At 43.1% G+C, this 18,746-nt stretch overlaps 1 protein-coding gene across 1 annotated transcript in view; it reads left to right on the top strand.

The window, feature by feature from the left end:
* The window catches only part of PDE10A (phosphodiesterase 10A), a 266,943-nt gene extending 251,787 nt beyond the window's left edge, over nucleotides 1-15,156 (top strand). The window contains exons 19-22 of the mRNA XM_068985211.1: nucleotides 7,553-7,664; nucleotides 10,705-10,785; nucleotides 12,320-12,408; nucleotides 14,721-15,156. Coding sequence (XP_068841312.1) covers nucleotides 7,553-7,664; nucleotides 10,705-10,785; nucleotides 12,320-12,408; nucleotides 14,721-14,838 — 400 coding nt within the window. The 3' untranslated portion in view covers nucleotides 14,839-15,156. The remainder of the gene's footprint in view (nucleotides 1-7,552; nucleotides 7,665-10,704; nucleotides 10,786-12,319; nucleotides 12,409-14,720) is intronic.
* Nucleotides 15,157-18,746: the final 3,590 nt, after the last annotated feature.

Genomic DNA, 18,746 nt, shown 5'->3' with positions numbered 1-18,746 from the left:
TTGCCTGCTAGATTCAGGAATGCATCCGGTGTTTTCTTTGTGAGCCTGTCCACCCATCTGTCCATTAGATCTCAGTCCATTGGCTGAAACGCCTCTTGCCCTGGCCAGTGTGTAGGTGGTTACCATCAGCTTCTCTTTCTAGGACTTTGCTGTCGCAGGGTCCGTATCTGACCAAGTCCATCTTAGGTGATACATCTTTATACCTGGGAACACTTGCTTATTTGTTCGTTTCAGTTTTGCTGAACTTGAATCCGCTCTTTATTCAGGTGCTTTGTGTGCCCTGCTCTGTGATCCATTAAGGTGCTGGTCCTAACGTTTCTTTCCAGAGGAATCTACTTTCAGTTTTTAGAAGCAATTTGCTCGGGGGTCCCAAACACAAAACTTTATGTTTACAAATAACTACAGATAGATGCATAATAAACCTTATCTCCTCAAGAATATGATCATCAAACGTTTTACAGGGAGTCACTCTGAGGAAAAGAAATGCATCTTAACTTCACAGAGTCGTCTGGACACATTGCCGGGAGCCTCCCAGGATGGTGGGAGCGTCTGTGTCACGCAGACACCTGCTCCTCCGCCTGCAGCCCGAGGGGTGCAGAGCAATTTGCAGTCTTCATGTATCTCTGCCTCTGGCAGATTCCACGTGTAGTTCTTGCGCCAAAACCCGTAGGAACAGGTGTTTATTCACAGTTCTCTCTTATGGCAATTATAAGATTGGAGAAGTATGCCCGCCATCACGGCATCCTTCGGGCTGCTGAAAAATCTGTCTCCACTGTCTTTAGGTTACAAAGAAGAGCCATTTAAGTAGGATCACGTGTCTTGCATATACTTTTAGCAAAATGATGATGATGATAATAGCATTATTATAAAATAGAAAATTTTAAAACTCTAATTGCAAATAATATTATGCTTGGTGTGTCATGCATGTATACGTGTTAGTGGTGTATACTGTATAGTTATGATGATTGAATAATTTTGGGGTGATTAGTAATTTTAAAGATAGTGAATATTTGTTTTTAACAGTTTAAAGAGTGCAGCCATATACAAGAAAAGCAATAATAGAGCCGTCCGTCAGTGTGTCGGTGGGGAGGCATTCGTTCCCTGACCCCTGCAGACACCAGAACACTGCTGCTCAAGCCCCTCATATAGAATGGCCCCGTAGAATTGATACCGTTACTGCCCTATGTGCACAGCATGGATGAGAAGCCCGAGGGTGCCCTGCTTCTGTCTGTGGTCCACAGCTAATAGCATGCTTGGCGTGGTACCATCCCATGCCTTCCCCTGTGTATATTCACAGCTGTGTGTTTGTGCATGAGCCTATATTTTTAAACAAAAACATGATCATAGAGCTTCCTCAGTATCTGGGGTTGACTCATTAAGCCTTCTTTCTATTAATCAAATGTTTCTAGAATTCTGCACTATTATTCTGTAACCAACTCTCTTATCTACTGTCCTTTATAAATATCTATGTCATATCACACATGGTGTTAGGAAACCAGACACGCGTTAAAGTCCCTAAAAGAATGTAGAGATTTACACTTCTAACATAGGGTGGACCCGTTTGTCTTTAAACGCGCCATTCTCTGGTAGGTGCCTGCGTTCAGGACCTTTTCATGTTTGCTGACTGTTGTTGCTACTTCTGTTTGTTCACAATTTGTGTATTTTCTTTGTTGGATTCTGTACATTTTTTCACAAATCAGTTCACATTCTAATTTTTGTTAAGGATATTAAGATTTTCTCTGTCACGTTACATTTTCTTTTAAGTGTCTTTCAAAAGTTTTATTCATATTTTAACTGCAAAGAAATTAAGTTTCTTGAGTCCAAATCTGTCATTTGTTTTTTTCAAATCTGGTTCCCTGTCTTGCTTACGAAGGCCTCCCCTATCCTCAAAGTGAAAAATGAAGTCGCTCAGTCGTGTCCGACTCTTTGCGACCCCATGGACTGTAGCCTACCAGGCTCCTCCGTCCGTGGGATTCTCCAGGCAAGAGTAGTGGAATGGGTTGCCATTTCCTTCTCCAGGAGATCTTCCCAACCCAGGGATCAAACCCAGGTCTCCCGCATTGCAGGCAGACGCTTTACCATCTGAGCCACCAGGGAAGATGCTCCCCTATCCTCAAAGGAGTGTAAATTATACTTAAATTTTTCTTTGCATATTTTTGTAATTAGATCTTAATGCTTCTGGAATTACATTTTTATGAACAAAACTTGATTTCTTCCTGATGGGTTGAATCAATACCTTTCAATTAACAATCTGTTCTTTTCCATTGAGTTGAAGTTTTCATATAGACTGAAATACTTCTTTTGACTCCTTAAACCATTTAAATGTTAATTATCTAACTCAACTGTGGTCATACTATTTTGACTATTGTAACTATGTTAAAATTTATCATACATACCCGGCAAGATAATTTTCATCTTTCATTTGCTTTCCAAAAATTTCATGGAAATTGGTGCTTAATAAATGTATTTTTATATTTTTATAAGAAAAACTTCAAACTTAAGAAATGTGGAAATTATGCTGAAATATATACTAATGCCTACATTCAAGAATTAATTAACATTTTAAAATATTTTTTGCCTGTTTTTCACTGTGCCACTTTAGTATAAATCACACACGTAATGACCCTTTATCCTCTTCACAGTGAATACTTATAAACAAAAAGAACATTCTATCAGGTTTGTTTTCAGGTAAAATACCCCCCTTGGGATATTAATTGCAGCCACATTGCATTTATCTCTTCACTTGTAAGTGAGAGTGCACTGGCTTCGTATCCAAGAGCATTGCTGTGACTTTTTACTCTTGAATAATATTTTGTGTGGTTTGTTTACACAGATCCTGTCACTTTTTGTTAGTAAAATTATACTGGTCGTATCATAGATTTTATCACTTGTGAATGTATTTTTCCCATTTTTAATGGAAACACAGTTTCCAGTATTTAAACAGTTATGAATTTTATATATTTCTCAGTTTTGCTTCATGTGTTTAGAAACTTCATTTGGTGCCTAGGCATCTGTGTATTTCTCTTGTCTTCTCCACGACTGAGCCTCGTGTCACTATGAGAGTCTCTTTCTATCCTGGTGGTACCTCTCGCCTTAAAGTTTTCTGTGTCTCATAGCCACACCAGCCTTCCCGTGCTTGCTTCAGTTCAGTTCTGTCTCTAAGTCGTGTCCGACTCTTTGCGACCCCGTGGTTTCGTGGGGTTCTCAAGGCAGGAATACTGACGCGCTTTGCCAGTCCCTTCTCCAGCGATCCCCTTTTTGTCAGAACTCTCCGCCGTGACCTGTCCATCTCGGGTGGTCCTACAGGGCATGGCTCGTAGCTTCGCTGAGTGAGACAAGGCTGTGGCCCGTGTGGTCAGATGGGTTAGTTTCCTGTGATTGTGACCACTTATTGGCAATATTTTTTTTCCAGCCCTTTTACTGCCACGCTGTCTGCATCCTTATGTTTAAAGTGTGTCTTGTCATCAGCAGTAGTTGAGACTTTCAATCTCTGCTTCCTTTAGGACTCTCAGTTCCTTGGCTTTTAAAACCAGATTTTTTTTTTTAAATTTGTATTGGCAGGTAGTTGATTTAAAATGCGTCAGTTTCTGCTGTACTGTTGGTGGAAATGTAAACCACTACAATCGTGATAGACAACAGTGTAGAGGTTCCTTAAAATTGGAGGAGGAAATGGCAACCCACTCCAGCATTCTTGCCTGGGAAATTCCATGGATACAGAGAGTGGGACACGAGTGAATACTCACGCACTGCCTCTAACATTCCTCCTGCTTGCTTTGTCTCCACTTGTAGTCAGTCACCAAGTCGTGTCCAACCCCGTGGGCTGTAGCACGCCAGGCTTCCTCGTCCTTCACCTTCTCCCTGAGCTTGCTCAAACTCTTGTTTGTTGAGTCAGTGATGCCATCCAACCATCTCATCCCCTGTCGTCCCCTTCTCCTCCCGCCTTCAGTCTTCCCCAGCATCAGGGTCTTTTCCAGTGAGTCGGCTCTTTGCATCAGGCGGCCACAGGATTGGAGCCTGAGCTTCAGCATCAGCCCTTCCTGTGGATATTCGGGGCCGATCTCCTCTCAGATGCACTGGCTGGATCTCTGCAGTCCAGGGGCCCCTGCCTTCACCTCGATTCATGCCGCTGTGCTCGCGCCTCTGGACGCCGGCGTTCTCCTGCAGGCCTTCTCAGCAGCCTCCCCAACACAGGTCTCCAGCCCATCCTCCCCCGAGCACACCTGAGGGGCCTCTCTAAAAACGTGGCGGGTCGCTCTTGCACCCGCAGCCTCCAGGTGCTTGCCATCAGACTGTTCCTGTCTGTCTCCAGACTCAGCAACAAGCAGCCCACACCCCACCTCCCTGCTGCGTTTCTGCCAGACTGGCTTTCCTGCTGTTCTGCAAACACTCGGCGCTTATTCCCGAGTTGGACACTGTCATCGCCACTGGACTTTCGCTCATCTTCATGTGTCTGCCTCCTTTAAAGTATTTTTCTATAGACTCATTGAATGAAAATTTTCTCCTTACCTTCTGCTTTTCCACACTAGCACATTAGTCCTACAAGTTCAGTTCAGTTCAGTCACTCAGTCATGTCCAACTCTTTGTGACCCCAAGAACCGCAGCACGCCAGGCCTCCCTGTCCATCACCAACTCCCGGAGTTTATCCAAATTCATGTCCCTTGAGTCGGTGGTGGCATCTAACCATCTCATCCTCTGTCATCCCCTTCTCTTCCTGCCTTCAGTCTTTCCCAACATCAGGGTCTTTTCCAATGAGTCAGCTCTTCACATCAGGTGGCCAAAATATTGGAGTTTCAGCTTCAGCATCAGTCTGTCCAATGAACACCCAGGACTGATCTCCTTTAGGATGGACTGGTTGGATCTCCTTGCAGTCCAAGGGACTCTCGAGAGCCTTCTCCAATACCACAGTTCAAAAGCATCAGTTCTTCTGAGCAGGGCTTATCTTACTCATTTCTAGAACCATGTCTGACACACACAGGCCTTCAGAACTTTTTGGAATAAACGAATGTAGTGAACCACGCCATCGCCACCGCCCTCCCCGAAGTCACCCTCCTGAGAACCGTCAGTAGTAGAGGCGGCATGTACCGGGCTCTCACTGCAGTGTTCCTAGTGAGGAGGACAGGCAAGGTCATGCGAAGAGCACACTTGGCATAAACTCCATCCCTTTCAGAGTTGGCTATCAGACTGCAGTATGAATTAGGTCTCCATGCTGCAGTCCATGGGGTCACAAAGAGTCAGACGTGACTGAGTGACTGAAGTGAGTGAGTCACCAGTTAGGCCTATATCCCATTCATAGACAGAAATGACACAATTCCAGTTCAGGTTGATATTTCCAGGAAACCATGACTGTCCAACTAATTTGTCATAAATAGTAAAAAAAAAAAAAAAAAAGTAATTTTTAGAGGAATATAATACAGATCTTATCTGTCTTATTTTTATTTGTTTGGTTAACAGTAAAATACTGGTAAATTTTTTTTTCTAAGTAATTTTGACAGTGAAGTCTGAATGATAAGTAGGTTATTATCCTTTCAACCCTAATGGTAAGGATGCTGCCTGTGGAGTCATATTCAGGGGGAGAATCGGTCCACATGCTTTCTACTGCCCATTTATGTTAACAGTTTTTCCTTAGATTTATGAGATAAGAAATCTTTCTTGAGATGATTGCTTATTGCAATATTTATCCAAAAGAAATGAATGCTGATCCTTTTGTGTGAATGTAGATTGAATGAGACTGAATTACTTAAGTCTCATGAAATAATTATTTGTTAACAAAATAATAGTATTTTTCATGTTCTGTTCCTTTTTAAATGAACTGGCCTGTTAAGCAAACAGAAAATACTGTCATTGCTTTAGAAGCCCAAATCCAGAAATAAATATTATTCCTGTAAACCACAAAGTGCTTAGGAAACTACCTCAGCAAGAAAACATGGGCTTTCTGATCATTTTAAGGGATTTATATCTTCACATGACATCTGTTTTGGGGTCACAGGGCTAGTACACGTTTTAAGTCTCAGTGACATTTTTAAAGTCATCTAGACTGCCTGTTAGATACACGATATCCACTTGTCCTTATTAAAAGTAAGGTTGTAGAAGAGATTACTAACACTGTGCTCAGTTGCTCAGTCATGTCCTACTCTTCGCAACCCTTTGGACTGTAGCCTGACAGGCTCTGCTGTCCATGGGATTTCTCAGGCAAGAATACTGGAGTGGGCTGCCATTTCCTTCTCCAGAGATCTTCTCCACCCAGGGATCGAACCCAGGTCTCATCTCCTGCATTGGCAGGTGGATTCATTACCACTGAGCCACCTGGCTAATGGGCTAAAAGAAATAGGCTGATGGAAAGTATTAATACAAGACCTCACAAGTGCTTGGCACCAAAGACATGGATAATAGACAAAGCAGGGTCTCCTGGAGATCCAGGAATCTTTGCTTGAGGGAGCACCCCTAAATCAGAAGCTCCAGCCAAGCCTCTTGCTCTGCTGCGAGCCCTGGTTGACAGGCTCAGGCCCCAGGGCAGCCCTTGTCCACAGATGGGGTCTGTCTGCAGCCCTCCAGGAAGCTCGGTGTTCTTGAGCAGCAGCAGAGTCCTTAGACTCTGGAGTTTAGGTGGGAGGGGCCATGGCGACATCTCGCTTGTTATGAGGTTTTGTGTCTTTCTCGATAATTTGCCTTCTACCATTATGCCATTTGCTTTGTAAAATTTTAAGTCAGTATATTAAAAGCTCTTAATAGCTAGCACGTAGTGCCACACTTAAGTGTAGACTTCATTTAGGGTGACCCCATATCATTAGACCAAATCCATTAAAATTATATAGGGGGTGTGTATGTTTGAATACTTTTTAGGCAATTTTTATCTGTCTTCTAGAGAAAAGACTGAATAAACCATATTTAGGGGAAAAAAAAAGACCTAGAACACATGGTGATGAGTACAAAGCAATTGAGGAAAAAACACTCCTTTCTGTGGGGATGTTAGAGTTTGTGCAGCGGTTGGCGACCCTGCCCTTCTCTGCAGGTGAGGCGGTGAGAGAGCGGTCTGGAAATCTGAGTCCTCTGGCCGGCCCTGGACTATTTACCTCTCGAAGAAATCGTTGCGCTCATTGCATCTCACATTCTCCTGCTACAAAGTGAAAGGGTTGAATAGGTTTCCCCCCACCCCTCAGGTTTCTTTCCACCCTAAAGTTTCACAATTCCATGAGATTCAAAATCTGGTGCGTGGCAGGCAGGTATAGCAGGGATTTAGAAGGCGTCAGAGCCAGGCTAGCATGACGTCGTATTTCAGCAGGAAGCAGCCAGAAGCAGGAGCAGAGTGTGCACTCTTCATGGAGCTAGGGAGAGCTGTGGCCGGTGTTCCCACGATTAAAGCGACACCATCCCTTAATTGTATCCTCCTTCTCCTTTCAGTTGCATCTGCTCTGAAATGCTATCTTTCCTCCCTGCTGCATGCAGCGGTGCCAGCCTGAAGCCGCACTTGGTCCTGAAACTGCGGAAGTCTTCCTAGCTGTTCGCATACCTGTGCAAACGCTGTGCTGACCAGTCTTGTCTCATTGTGTTCTAGAGACCGTGTCATCGGTTTGATGATGACCGCCTGTGATCTTTGTTCTGTGACAAAGCTGTGGCCAGTGACAAGGCTGACGGCCAACGACATATATGCAGAATTCTGGGCCGAGGTACGTCCTGGGGTTTCATAGGAATGCAGATGATGTCGAGAAATGAGGAAAAATTGAGGGGATATTAAATACAGGGATAATGTAGTAACAGTATCTTAGCTGCTCATGTTGCTAGTAGTGCCTTAAAAAACACTATTGTTTAGCATTCATACAGGTATAAAGTCAGAGCGTCTGACTTGGATATGTGTGTAAATTCCCTGATCTCCACTGAAATGGTTCAGGAACTGATTCCCTGAACAGCAGTGCAGCAGTTTTCTTTATTTAATAGCCAGTCCTTGTCATCCATTCAGTAATTATCAGTGGCCATCCCTTTTACGGCCACTAGAGAAAGTGTTAAGAGGGACCCGCAGCATCACAGGCTGTATTTGCCTGCAGCAGAAAATTGGAGAGACTAATGATGTACCACAGAAACCCGAGATTAAATTGTGAATATGCCAAGCAGTCAATTAGGCTGCAAATTATGAGTTCCACAGGAATTAATTCATGAACTCATGAATTCCCGACATATGAAACAACTATGTAAATTGCTTTCATGAATACCTTTTCTTGACTGAATTATCTAAATGCTCAGAAATGTGTCTTTGCTCCTCAATTTGCTCTCTGAATTGGTCATGAATAAGTAGGATATAATTCTCTTGTTCAAATGAATCCACAGATACTTAGATCCCTGCATATTAAAAACAAGTTTATGGGAAAAAAATATAAAATGTTTGTGCACCTCATTTGGGTAGAAGAAGTCAAAGTAAGTTTGGAGGACATGAGTTTGGTAAAATCACAAATCTCATACCTTAAATCTCATCCAATGGAAGAACAGATATAAAAAGTAAAAAAAACAACCAGTAAACCATTCAGGTAATGATGAGTAGAAATGGTCTATGATGTTGGTTTTGTCTCATAATAGTAATACCAAAGAAGTTTTTATTGAGTGAAGACCACAGGCCTTGGGTTGATTATACTGAAGGTATTGTTTCTATACCAGCTTCCCTGGTAGCTCAGCTGTACACATTGTATATGCCTCCTCTTGAATGTCTCTTTGTGTGTGTGTGTGTGTGTGTGTGTGTGTGTGTGTGTGTGTGTGTGAAAATCTAGTTACTCTCAGACTCAAGATTGTTTTTAAATGTACATGTCTGAGCTGTAATATTTGACTTTATTATCACAATCAGCTTAATTTGCGTGTATGTCTAAACGAGTAACATAGTTAATGCTATACGTACCACATAAGAAAGCTTGTCTGAAGCTTGCTTACTGTTTTGCAGACACTTTGATTTATTTAGCAGTGATGTACTTCATACCTTAACAACTATATTTGTATTCTAAAACATGAAGCGAAAGGGGACAAACGTATTGATTTCTTTTCCCTTTCAATTCCTCATTGGTTAAGCAGTGCAGGGGTTAGGCACGGCATTGGATAAGCTGTGCAGTAGTTAAGCGCGGCATTGGTTAAGCGGTGCGCAGAGATTGACTGAGCTCCCAGTAGGCTCACAGATGCCATCTGCAAGGACCTCAGCGTCCCAGAGTGGAAGCGGAGCTGTAGTCCCCAAGCCTTGCCGTGGTTTCCTAGATGTTCATGAAGTCCACGCTGCCCTCCTCCCCGCCCCTCCCTCTGCCGTCCCTCAGGCCCTCACAGGCTCAGCTGGGCGCCTTGCCTGTCTTCTAGAATCAGTGTAACAGTAGCTAAGAGCGTGGGGTCTTTGGTGTCACGCTGTCAGAGATGAACATCCTGCCTTAGTGCTGAGACTGACACCTCAGGCCTGCTTTCTGACCCGTCTCAGCCTCAGCTGCCACACTTCCTGCTTCGGGACAAGTTGAGTTCTGTTTCCCAGCAACTGCCTGTCTCCCCTCGCTGCGGTGAAGACAGAAACGGCGAGCCTGATGCTCAAGCCCACGGCTCCTCTGCGGCCTGGGTCCCTGACTGTGCTGTGCAGCTCCATCCGCCTGGAGCCCCCCGCCCCACACCCCTGCAGCCCTCCCCACCTCAGCCCGACACCGCAGACCACATGCACACACGGGCCATCCGTCCCACTCAGACGTTCTCCTTGTCGGCATCAGTGTTTGTTTCTAGGTGCCTGTACGAACCACTGCTTATTTAAAATCTTTTCACGTCTCAGGGCTTGGCAAATCCTTGAAGGGGGCCAGTTATTTTCATTCCCTTAGGGCAGAAAAGAAGGAAGTATGAGAGCTAGCGCGGTTCATGTTTAAACCGGCAGCTTCAGAGCAGACCGCTTCCGGTGCCCTCACGTGGCTAAGACAGTGTTTTGGTCCTGTGCTCACGTATTCTTATCAAGGGTTATGGTCGTTTGTCCCAGGACCCTGTCTTAGCAAACTCAGGATGCTTTATGCTTCTGAAAACAAGCACAACAAAATAATCAAAAATATTAATCATTAAGAAACGTGAAGGACTTAATAGTCTTTAACCTTAGAAAAGAAATAAAAAGAGTAAGGTAATTTTTAAATCTATACAATGAGGATAATAATATCTAACTCATAGTATTTCATGAAAATCAAGGGACATAATATTTACAGTGGCCCAGATATTATACATCTTTAGTAAACATCTATAATTGTAACCTTTATGCTGATCTCTAGCCAGTTATACTGTATCTTTACTGACATGTTTTAGCAGACTGCTCTTTATTCCTGATGGGTCAACATTCCTCTTTAAACTCTGGCTTCATCTCTCTCGGTGCGTGTGCAAAAGTCATCTGAAAAAGTGAGATAAAGGCCTTGAGGTTATGTCATCCTTGTTCTTGTGTTCCTCCTCGCACACGCGTGTCCTTTTGTTATAACTCACTAACTTCTACAAAGTGAAGCGGAAGTGATGGCTAGGTTTCTGGTAATTCAGGATAAGAGAGGAGCATGAGGATAAAAACCTACAGCAGTGCATTACATGTTTATTATTCTGACATTTGTGTGGGCCATTAGCCAGAAACATTATTCATCTTGAAAACCATTAATGGATAGAGGCGACAGCACGTTCACGCCGACGTTTTATAACACTGCATGAAACTGAGAGAGCCTGGTGTCCCCCCGTTTCTCCCAGGGCGATGAGATGAAGAAGCTGGGGATACAGCCCATTCCCATGATGGACCGAGACAAGAAGGACGAGGTCCCGCAAGGCCAGGTATGGGCTGTGTGGTCAAGCGGTCGTTCAGTGGTCCGGACAGCGGATGGGAGTGAGAAGCAGGTGCCATCTGGCGGGAGCTGGAACCCGCTGAAGTCTTCTCCATTTAGATGCCCCTTGATTGGGGAATCCTAGCTAGATTTAAAGACTTCATAACTAGCCTTGTCATCGCCTCTTTCTACAGATAAAATTGCAGTAAATTACAGGCTTTCTTTTCTTACTTGAAATAGAGGGGATGGATGAAGTTGAAATGTTAATATATTTTAGCAAACAAAAAATATTTTGTCATCGAATGTACAAAGATATTTTTTTGGAGAATAACATTATAGATTTTGGCTAGGTTTACATTTCCTAACAAATAATGCGTAATGTTTCAGTACATTTTGAGCTTCGTCTTACTGTAAACTGGCACTCATTATCCTCTTTTCAGGTCTTACAACATATTTTGCATTAATTTTTGATGCTTTGAGAGCTCTAGTGCCTTCTTAGCTTTGCATGTATGCACGTGTGGTGTGATACATTCCTTTATGACGGCCTTTTAAAACTATCAATCTTCTAACGTCACGATAAGGATGTTAACGACGTCTCTTGACGGCCACCAGCCCAGCAGAGGAAGGTGTGATTTGCTCACCCTTGTCGCCGAGGGGCGGTTTTCTCGGATCCTCCACGGGAGGCTCACTCCCCGTCCCCGTCTGACTTGCACTGACACGCGTGCCATGCCTGTCGCGTGTGTAATTTGCAGTCTAGTCCTGTTTTGACACTGTTTGTGGATCCTCCCCGTATTTGTAATCATAGAGTTTTGCTTTTCAAGTCGCATTGTAAGAGTCCTGCCCCATGCTGAGAGAAGATCTTTACCTTCATTTTCTTCAGCTTCTTTTTTATTTCGTCATTTTATATTTGATTTGTTCAATTTGGGGAAATCATCTTGCAACGTAGTTAAGAGAGGAAGCTGACAGTATTAGCTTTTCCTTGTGGGCAATTGAGCAGTGACCCCAATGGAATTCTTGATAAGAGAACTGAAAATGCCATCAGAAAGTGGACTTTGTTCTTGTGTGATTCAATGAAGAGCAGTGCATTTTTTTTTTTTGCCAAAATTCCAGATTCATTTATAGTATTAGTGAATTTTAAATAAGATATTTCTGCGATCAGCTAGTATTTTACCAAATATATTGCTTCTGACTTGTGATTATTGTGAAATTATTCTTTGCCATTTAGTAAAAGACTCCTAAGAATAGGTCATGAGTTACAACTGATCTATAATAAGAATCCCATTGAATATTGTACTTGGGTTTTAGAGTGACCTCTTTTTATTATTTAAATGTTTTATGTTTTATATCGTGAATGTATTTTAATGAATTTTAAACCGTCATCTGCAGGAGTGTTCACTGAGGCAAATGTTACTTAGCAAAACCAGAGCGCTTAGATTTCCAGGTAGGCTCAAGAAGTAGAAAATTCACTTGATGAGTTTCGCCAGTGCCGCTGGAATCGCTAACGTGCGGTTGTGTTTCTTGTCTGCATTTCCGTGCTGGGCCAGCTGGGGTTCTACAATGCCGTGGCCATTCCCTGCTACACCACCCTCACCCAGATCTTCCCCGCCACGGAGCCGCTCCTGAAGGCCTGCAGGTATGTACACCAGCTTCACCTCGATGCTTTTCCGCCAAAAATAAGAATCTGTGCAGCGTTTTTTGTCCCATCTAGACATAGATGTCCTCACTACAGTTTACAGTAACTGGGCTGTGTGTTTGCCTGTGTAACAAGTATAAGTCAAAAATATTTATTCACAAAGTTGTTCATTCACCAAAAAGGAGTGGGAAGTGTTCCCTTTTATGACTCACAGACCCCTGGCTGATGCTGTTTTTAAAAAGACAATAATGTCTTTTCTGAGCCGCTGGTTTGGAAGGGGACTCAGTTTAAATCACACAGTTTACTGTTTGAAGGGTAGAGACCAAATCTTGAATGCGATCTTTAAGTTTCATTTTCTTCCCGAAAGAAAGGCAGGCCTCCAGCTGACCTGTTCTAGTTCAGATTTCTCTGTGTGCTCTCATTATCCTTTTTAAGAGCTCAACTCAGCTCAGAATGTTGGAAATTTTCTAAGATTTCATTTTACTTGGAAAAGAAATTCCCCTAGGAGGGTGACAGGCAATGAGCAAACAGCCGTGTGTTGGTTTTCTGCAGGAGAATGGGTGTGGGGACTGTTTTTGTAACTGTTCGGCCAGAACCACGCTGGGGGCTGGAGTGGCTGCACCACTGAGGGGCGAGCAGACCTGTGGCTGGAAGGTTGCAAACACAGTCAGAGGCTTTAGGGCTCTCCCGTCCTTTGCTGTAGCAACTCAGGAACTGTTTTGTTTTGTTTTGTTTTAAGGAAAACTAACAAATAAACTAACACGCAAGAAGATTTTAAAAAGATACTGCTTTCTCCTGTTTAAGTGGTCCTCTTTCTTCTCTGCTCCTGTGGCAATGAACAGGACATCCCAGCATGTTTTGTTGAGCTAAGGAAACACAGCAAAGTTAGTATGTGTCTTTTTTCCAACATATCAAGAAGTCTCTTTAGGTTTTGGAGAAATGACACCTGACGATATGGTACAGAAGCTAAAGCGTTACATTTTTCAAGTTATATTTTAGGGGTTTCTTTGTACAAAGGTATCTTAGCATTCTGCGCTTGCCGACACTCCGGTTCCCTTCTGATTTTGACTTCCCGTCAAGGTGGCGGTGTGGATGGGGTCTCTGCCGGGTTGGACAGGGCAGGCGAGGGGCAGTCAGGCAGCGGGAGTGCCCTACCATCGAAGGAGACCAAGGTGCCATCACGTTTGAGCTGCAGATCCTGAGAGAGACTAGGGGGGCAGGGGAGCCGAGGGTGCATTTGAGACCAGAGGCCAGGGGAGCACAAATCAACCACCTAACAAGGAAATCTCAAAGGTCCATAGCAGGTGTAACTTGTGGTGACTTGTTTAATGCCTGACATGGTGTTCAGCATATGGCGTGTGATGGGCAGGACTGACCTGCACAGGGGCACACACTTCCACCCCACGGGGTGCAAAGGCCTGGCTGCAGGGTCGTCATGGATGCCCCCCTTCCTTTCTCCCCACCCGTGTGTGACCTGATGGCCCAGTCCGCTCTCCCAGTGAATCCTGACTGAGTCAGAAACTCTGAGCGTGGGCTGCCTGTTCGCCTCCGCAGCCTGAAGCTGGTGGGATGGGGGCCTCCGCTCTAGCGGGTGTGGCTCCTCTGAGGACCCAAACTGCAGTGCAGGTCCAAGGGGACAGTCGTCATCAGTCAGTCAGTTGGTTCAGTTGCTCAGTCGTGTCCGACTCTGCAACCCCATGGACTGCAGCACACCAGGCCTCCCTGTCCATCACCAACTCGCAGATTTTACTCAAACTCATGTCCATTGAGGTGGTGATGCTATCCAACCATCTCGTCCTCTGTCGTCCCCTTCCCCTCCCACCTTCAATCTTTCCCAGGATCAGGTTCTTTTCCAGTGAGTCAGCTCTTCTCATCAGGTGGCCAAAGTATTGGAGTTTCAGCTTCAGCATCAGTCCTTCCAACGAATATTCAGGACTGATTTCCTTTAGGATGGACTGGTTGGATCTCCTTGCAGTCCAAGGGACTCTCAAGAGTCTTCTCCAACACCACAGTTCAAAAGCATCAATTCTTTGGCGCTCAGCTTTCTTTACAGTCCAACTGTCACATCCATACATGACCACTGGAAAAACCATAGCCTTTACTAGACGGACCTTTGTTGGCAAAGTAACGTCTGCTTTTTAATATGCTGTCTAAAGTATATTACAGTGTTTTAAATGAATATTTTATATGATCAGGGTGACACCCAAAAGCCAGCAGGCTGAGTTATGCCCAAGTTACACTGTGCATGGTGTGGGGACAGAGTGCAGAAGTCCTTTCTGAAACGGCCCCTGTCTCTGCCTTCCTCGTTCCAGGAATAACCTGAGTCAGTGGGAGAAGGTGATCCGGGGCGAGGAGAGCGCCTTGGGGATCCTGGACCTGCCAGAGGCCGAGGGGTCCCCGGAGAGGCCGCCCGTGAAGACCGATGACTGATGGCCCCCAGCGGGCCGTCCCACCAGAAAATGCTCATCCTGCTTCTTTGACTTTTCTTCCTTTTATTTTCGGGGGGAACCTACACCTGTTAAACTGGGATGCAGACCTCTTCAAGAAGGACCATCAGGTGAACACGTGCAGCAGATGGCTCCCTGCCGGCCTCCCTGCCGCGTCCTCGACGGTGATCGGCCAGGCCCAGAGACGCGCCGCCCAGAGTCGCCTCTTGACTTGTGACCCGGCCTCTTCTGATGGGCTGCTAGGCGGAGGCCTTAATGGAGACGGACGCTTAGAAAGGGGTACTTTTCCGCTGTATCTTTCTGGTGAGGGTTGAAACGGTACTAAGAAGGCACCGCACTTTGGCTTCCACACCACTGTTGCTTTGATGTTGTTGGCTATAAATAGGAGCTTTGACACGTTGCGCTTGTGGATGTTCGTGTGTGACCTGGTTGTCGTTAGCGTGGATCGTGGCAGACAGCCTTAGCCCGTGGCATCGAGCTGACTGAGTAAGAAGTGTCTTTCTGCAATCATTGACGGAAAATAGTCAGACTTGGGTTCAGAGCCTCGTGAATTTAAAAAAGTTAGGTGGACTAAAGTGTACTCTTTAAATTTATATAAAGGGCTTAGATGCATAAATTTAACACTAAAGGAAGCAGATTTCCTATCCTCTCTAGAAGAGATGCAGGTACACGTCATAATAAATCTAAGAACTCCAATGTCAATTCTAAAGATGTTAAGAGAATTTTTTTTAATTCTTTTTCCTTTATTGTCATCTCGGCAAATTGCCTAAACCCTTTACACAAAGAACAAAATAAAAGCAAGGCATACAAATGTTTTTCAGTGGACAAGTCTTACGGATGCAAAGTGCGAATTTTTAGTAATGATGCTTTTATGTTTTCACTTGATGTCATTGCAAAATCTTAAACTCACATTCAAAAATGAAAGATTTATTCTACAGATTAATTAAGAGCCCATACATTTCTCTTAAAATCAATTAAGCCATAAAATCTAAGCCTTCTGGAATCTTCCCTCTGCCCCGCTGCGTCCCTCTCCCACATCCTGCCCTCGTCCGCCCGATGGTCTTTCAGAAGCTCTCTGCCCACAGCAGGGAGGCCGGAGGACACAGCTGTATCTGGGCCCATCTCTGCCCTTTCTGCTCCACTCAAGGTGGGATATCCACAGAAAAACCTGTGTCTGCAAAGTTGCTTCTGTATCAGTTTGGTAAGCTCATATTACTCTACAGTGTAAATGCTTTGAAAGAAGTATACAAACTTTATAGGCAGCCCCCTTCCTGCAAGGATTCGAAGCCAGTCACTCCTGGTGCCTGTTAACGCTTCACCTCCAAAGCTGCTAGTACTGACCTGAAGGAATGCATCTCAGAAGTACTGAGTTGTCCCTAACAAGTGGCTTATCCACCATCCTTGTAGCAGGAAACTGGAGCATTACTCTTAATGAAACAAATTTTTTCAAAGATTATTTCACATATCCAATACTGTATACATTGTTGTTCATATGAGCTTGGTTTTTGCAAAAATTATTAAATCAGATGTTTCTAAGATATGGTTGATTTATAGCAGAGTTAGCTATACATAAACATCATTCGTATTTTAAAATTAACACTGTGTTCAGTTTCCTTATGGGCTTCTAAAAGTGGCCATCTTCCTTACTTGGAGCTCCATTTGGCATTATAATTTTATGATATGAGATAAAATGAAATAACAGAGAGAATGCCACTGCGGCTAGTTTCACATACACACATATGGACACATGCAGCTGTGTACATGCATATAGACATGCACGTGTGTAGATGTGCACACGCATGTATATGTGAGAGAGAGAAAGGGAGAGAGATGCAAACACATCTTTGAAAACTAAAAATCAGCCCCATTCTTCAAAAACAGTGATTTCTCATGTGGAAAAATGTATATTGTTTAATATAAAGCTGACTAGAAAAAGCACTCTTTCATGTTAGTGTATTCATAGAATTGAATTCTAAAATGTTGCATACATCCAAACTTTCTACATCCAAATGTTTGAAACTGGACCCACGAGATTTAATGTTAATCAGGAGAGTGCCTTAGGTCATCTAACTGAACCTGGAGACTGAATTGCATGGGGGAAGGAAATATTATTTAAGGCTGCTGTTATTAAAAAATTTTTAAAAGAATGTGTGAATTCTGCTTCTGGAAAGAGAAAGCAGTCCTGGGGAGGGAAGCCTCTGGCTATTTTTGCATTTAAGCTTGCTGTTGTGACCCGATTATTAGAGAAAAGTGTCTTATTTCGACATAGCCAAGTGTGTTACATGATGTGACCTGTGCTTTGAACAATAGTTTCCCAAAGAAGTGTATGTGGATTTATTGGTTGGTTAATTTCTTGTGAATCGTCATAATACAAGCTAAGTTTGAACAAAGGACTGTATTCTAAGGTAAACTGTTAATACTGCTTCCATCATGTATAAGATCGACTTGAGAATCATAGATTCACCTAAGATGAAAGTTGCCTCGGATGCAAGGATGTTTAGTTAACAATCTGTTGTGGAAAACATGCAGTTGGGAGTATTTTGTATCTCAGCATTTATTTAGCAGGCATGCTTTTAGAGTTCCATCTTGTCTTTCCCCCAGATCTTTTCTTTAAAGGATAGATGGTTGTCATTCCCAAGTGTTTTGATGAGTTTCTCATTAAGGTGGTATTATATATTGGGCCCAAGTTCCCTGTTCAGTATAAATTTGGTAACCAGTTGTGAGCATATGTTAAATATTTAATTTTCCGAAATTTTTATTGGTTTTCATTTATAGTAGAGAACAGTTTTATCATCAAATGCCATTATGCCATTATCTTTCCAGAGATAGTGAATATATTTTTTACCTAGACATTTTCTTGGAAATGCATTCTAACGACGACATGAAATACTGAACTTGGACAGTGGAATAAAATTCTAAAAAAATGCAAGTATCTGGTTAATTAATAGTTGGCTGTGATTTAATTAAATGGAGAGTCTTCATTGCAATTAATGTGGAAAGGAATCCTCAAATACAGCCCTTTTACTAGGGCAGGAATTGTGTGATCCATTTCCCAGCTTTAGTTATTTTCAAGAAGCACGTGAGAAGCCAGCCTCAGAGGAGAGACCAAGTTTTAAATTATTCACACACAGTTGTCCTTCGTCCCAACTCTTCTCTCAGTGGAAAAGCATCTGTACATACGACCCCAGAGCTGCTGACTTGTTACCACAGCGACAAAAACAGAGCTACTTCAGAACTATGCTTGTTCAGTGTAGGTTTCCTCTCTTTAGCATGCTTTTCAGATATTATGTTTATTTTATAGAATCAACCTCAGTAAATTTTGCTTTCTTGGTACATTCAAGCACACTAGCTATGCTTGTACACAGTACACACAGATGCATAAATCCTTAGCTTCTTGGATTATTTAATAGATTTAGTTTCTAGTATTATGTTGCTGGTCTTTTAATCCAAAGAAAGGGTTGAGTCTTAGTAAGACTGAATGATTCACCATGCCTTGGTCTGTGCCTTTGTTTTGAACACTGCAAATTTTACTTCTTCTTTCATGGATTCGTCGTTTTGCTTTCTCGCTTGACTATACTTAAAAGCATTTCAAGGGATATCCACGGTTAATTTTATCAAGTTAAATTAATTAAGATCATTCTCTCCTTATGAGACTTCTATACTTTATTTCATTTTAGTCAGTTACCTTCCTGACCATAACCAATGAACTGTTCAGACTCAGTTGTTTTTTTTTGTTTTGTTTTAACAAGAATTTCCAAGAACTGTGACACTGATTGTGATGTGATTTTGTGTGTTTTTCAGGTACATATGCATGGTTTAGACTTTGAAACTCACTTCTATCTTTATGTATTTCAAATGTGTTTGCCTTCTACACTTCACTGGTTTTATTCA

Source organism: Capricornis sumatraensis, chromosome 13 (genome assembly GCF_032405125.1).
Source record: "Capricornis sumatraensis isolate serow.1 chromosome 13, serow.2, whole genome shotgun sequence".
In the NCBI taxonomy this organism is placed as follows: domain Eukaryota; kingdom Metazoa; phylum Chordata; class Mammalia; order Artiodactyla; family Bovidae; genus Capricornis; species Capricornis sumatraensis.
The sequence above is the reverse complement of the archived record's forward strand: the minus strand, read 5'-3'. Positions and strand labels throughout refer to the sequence as shown.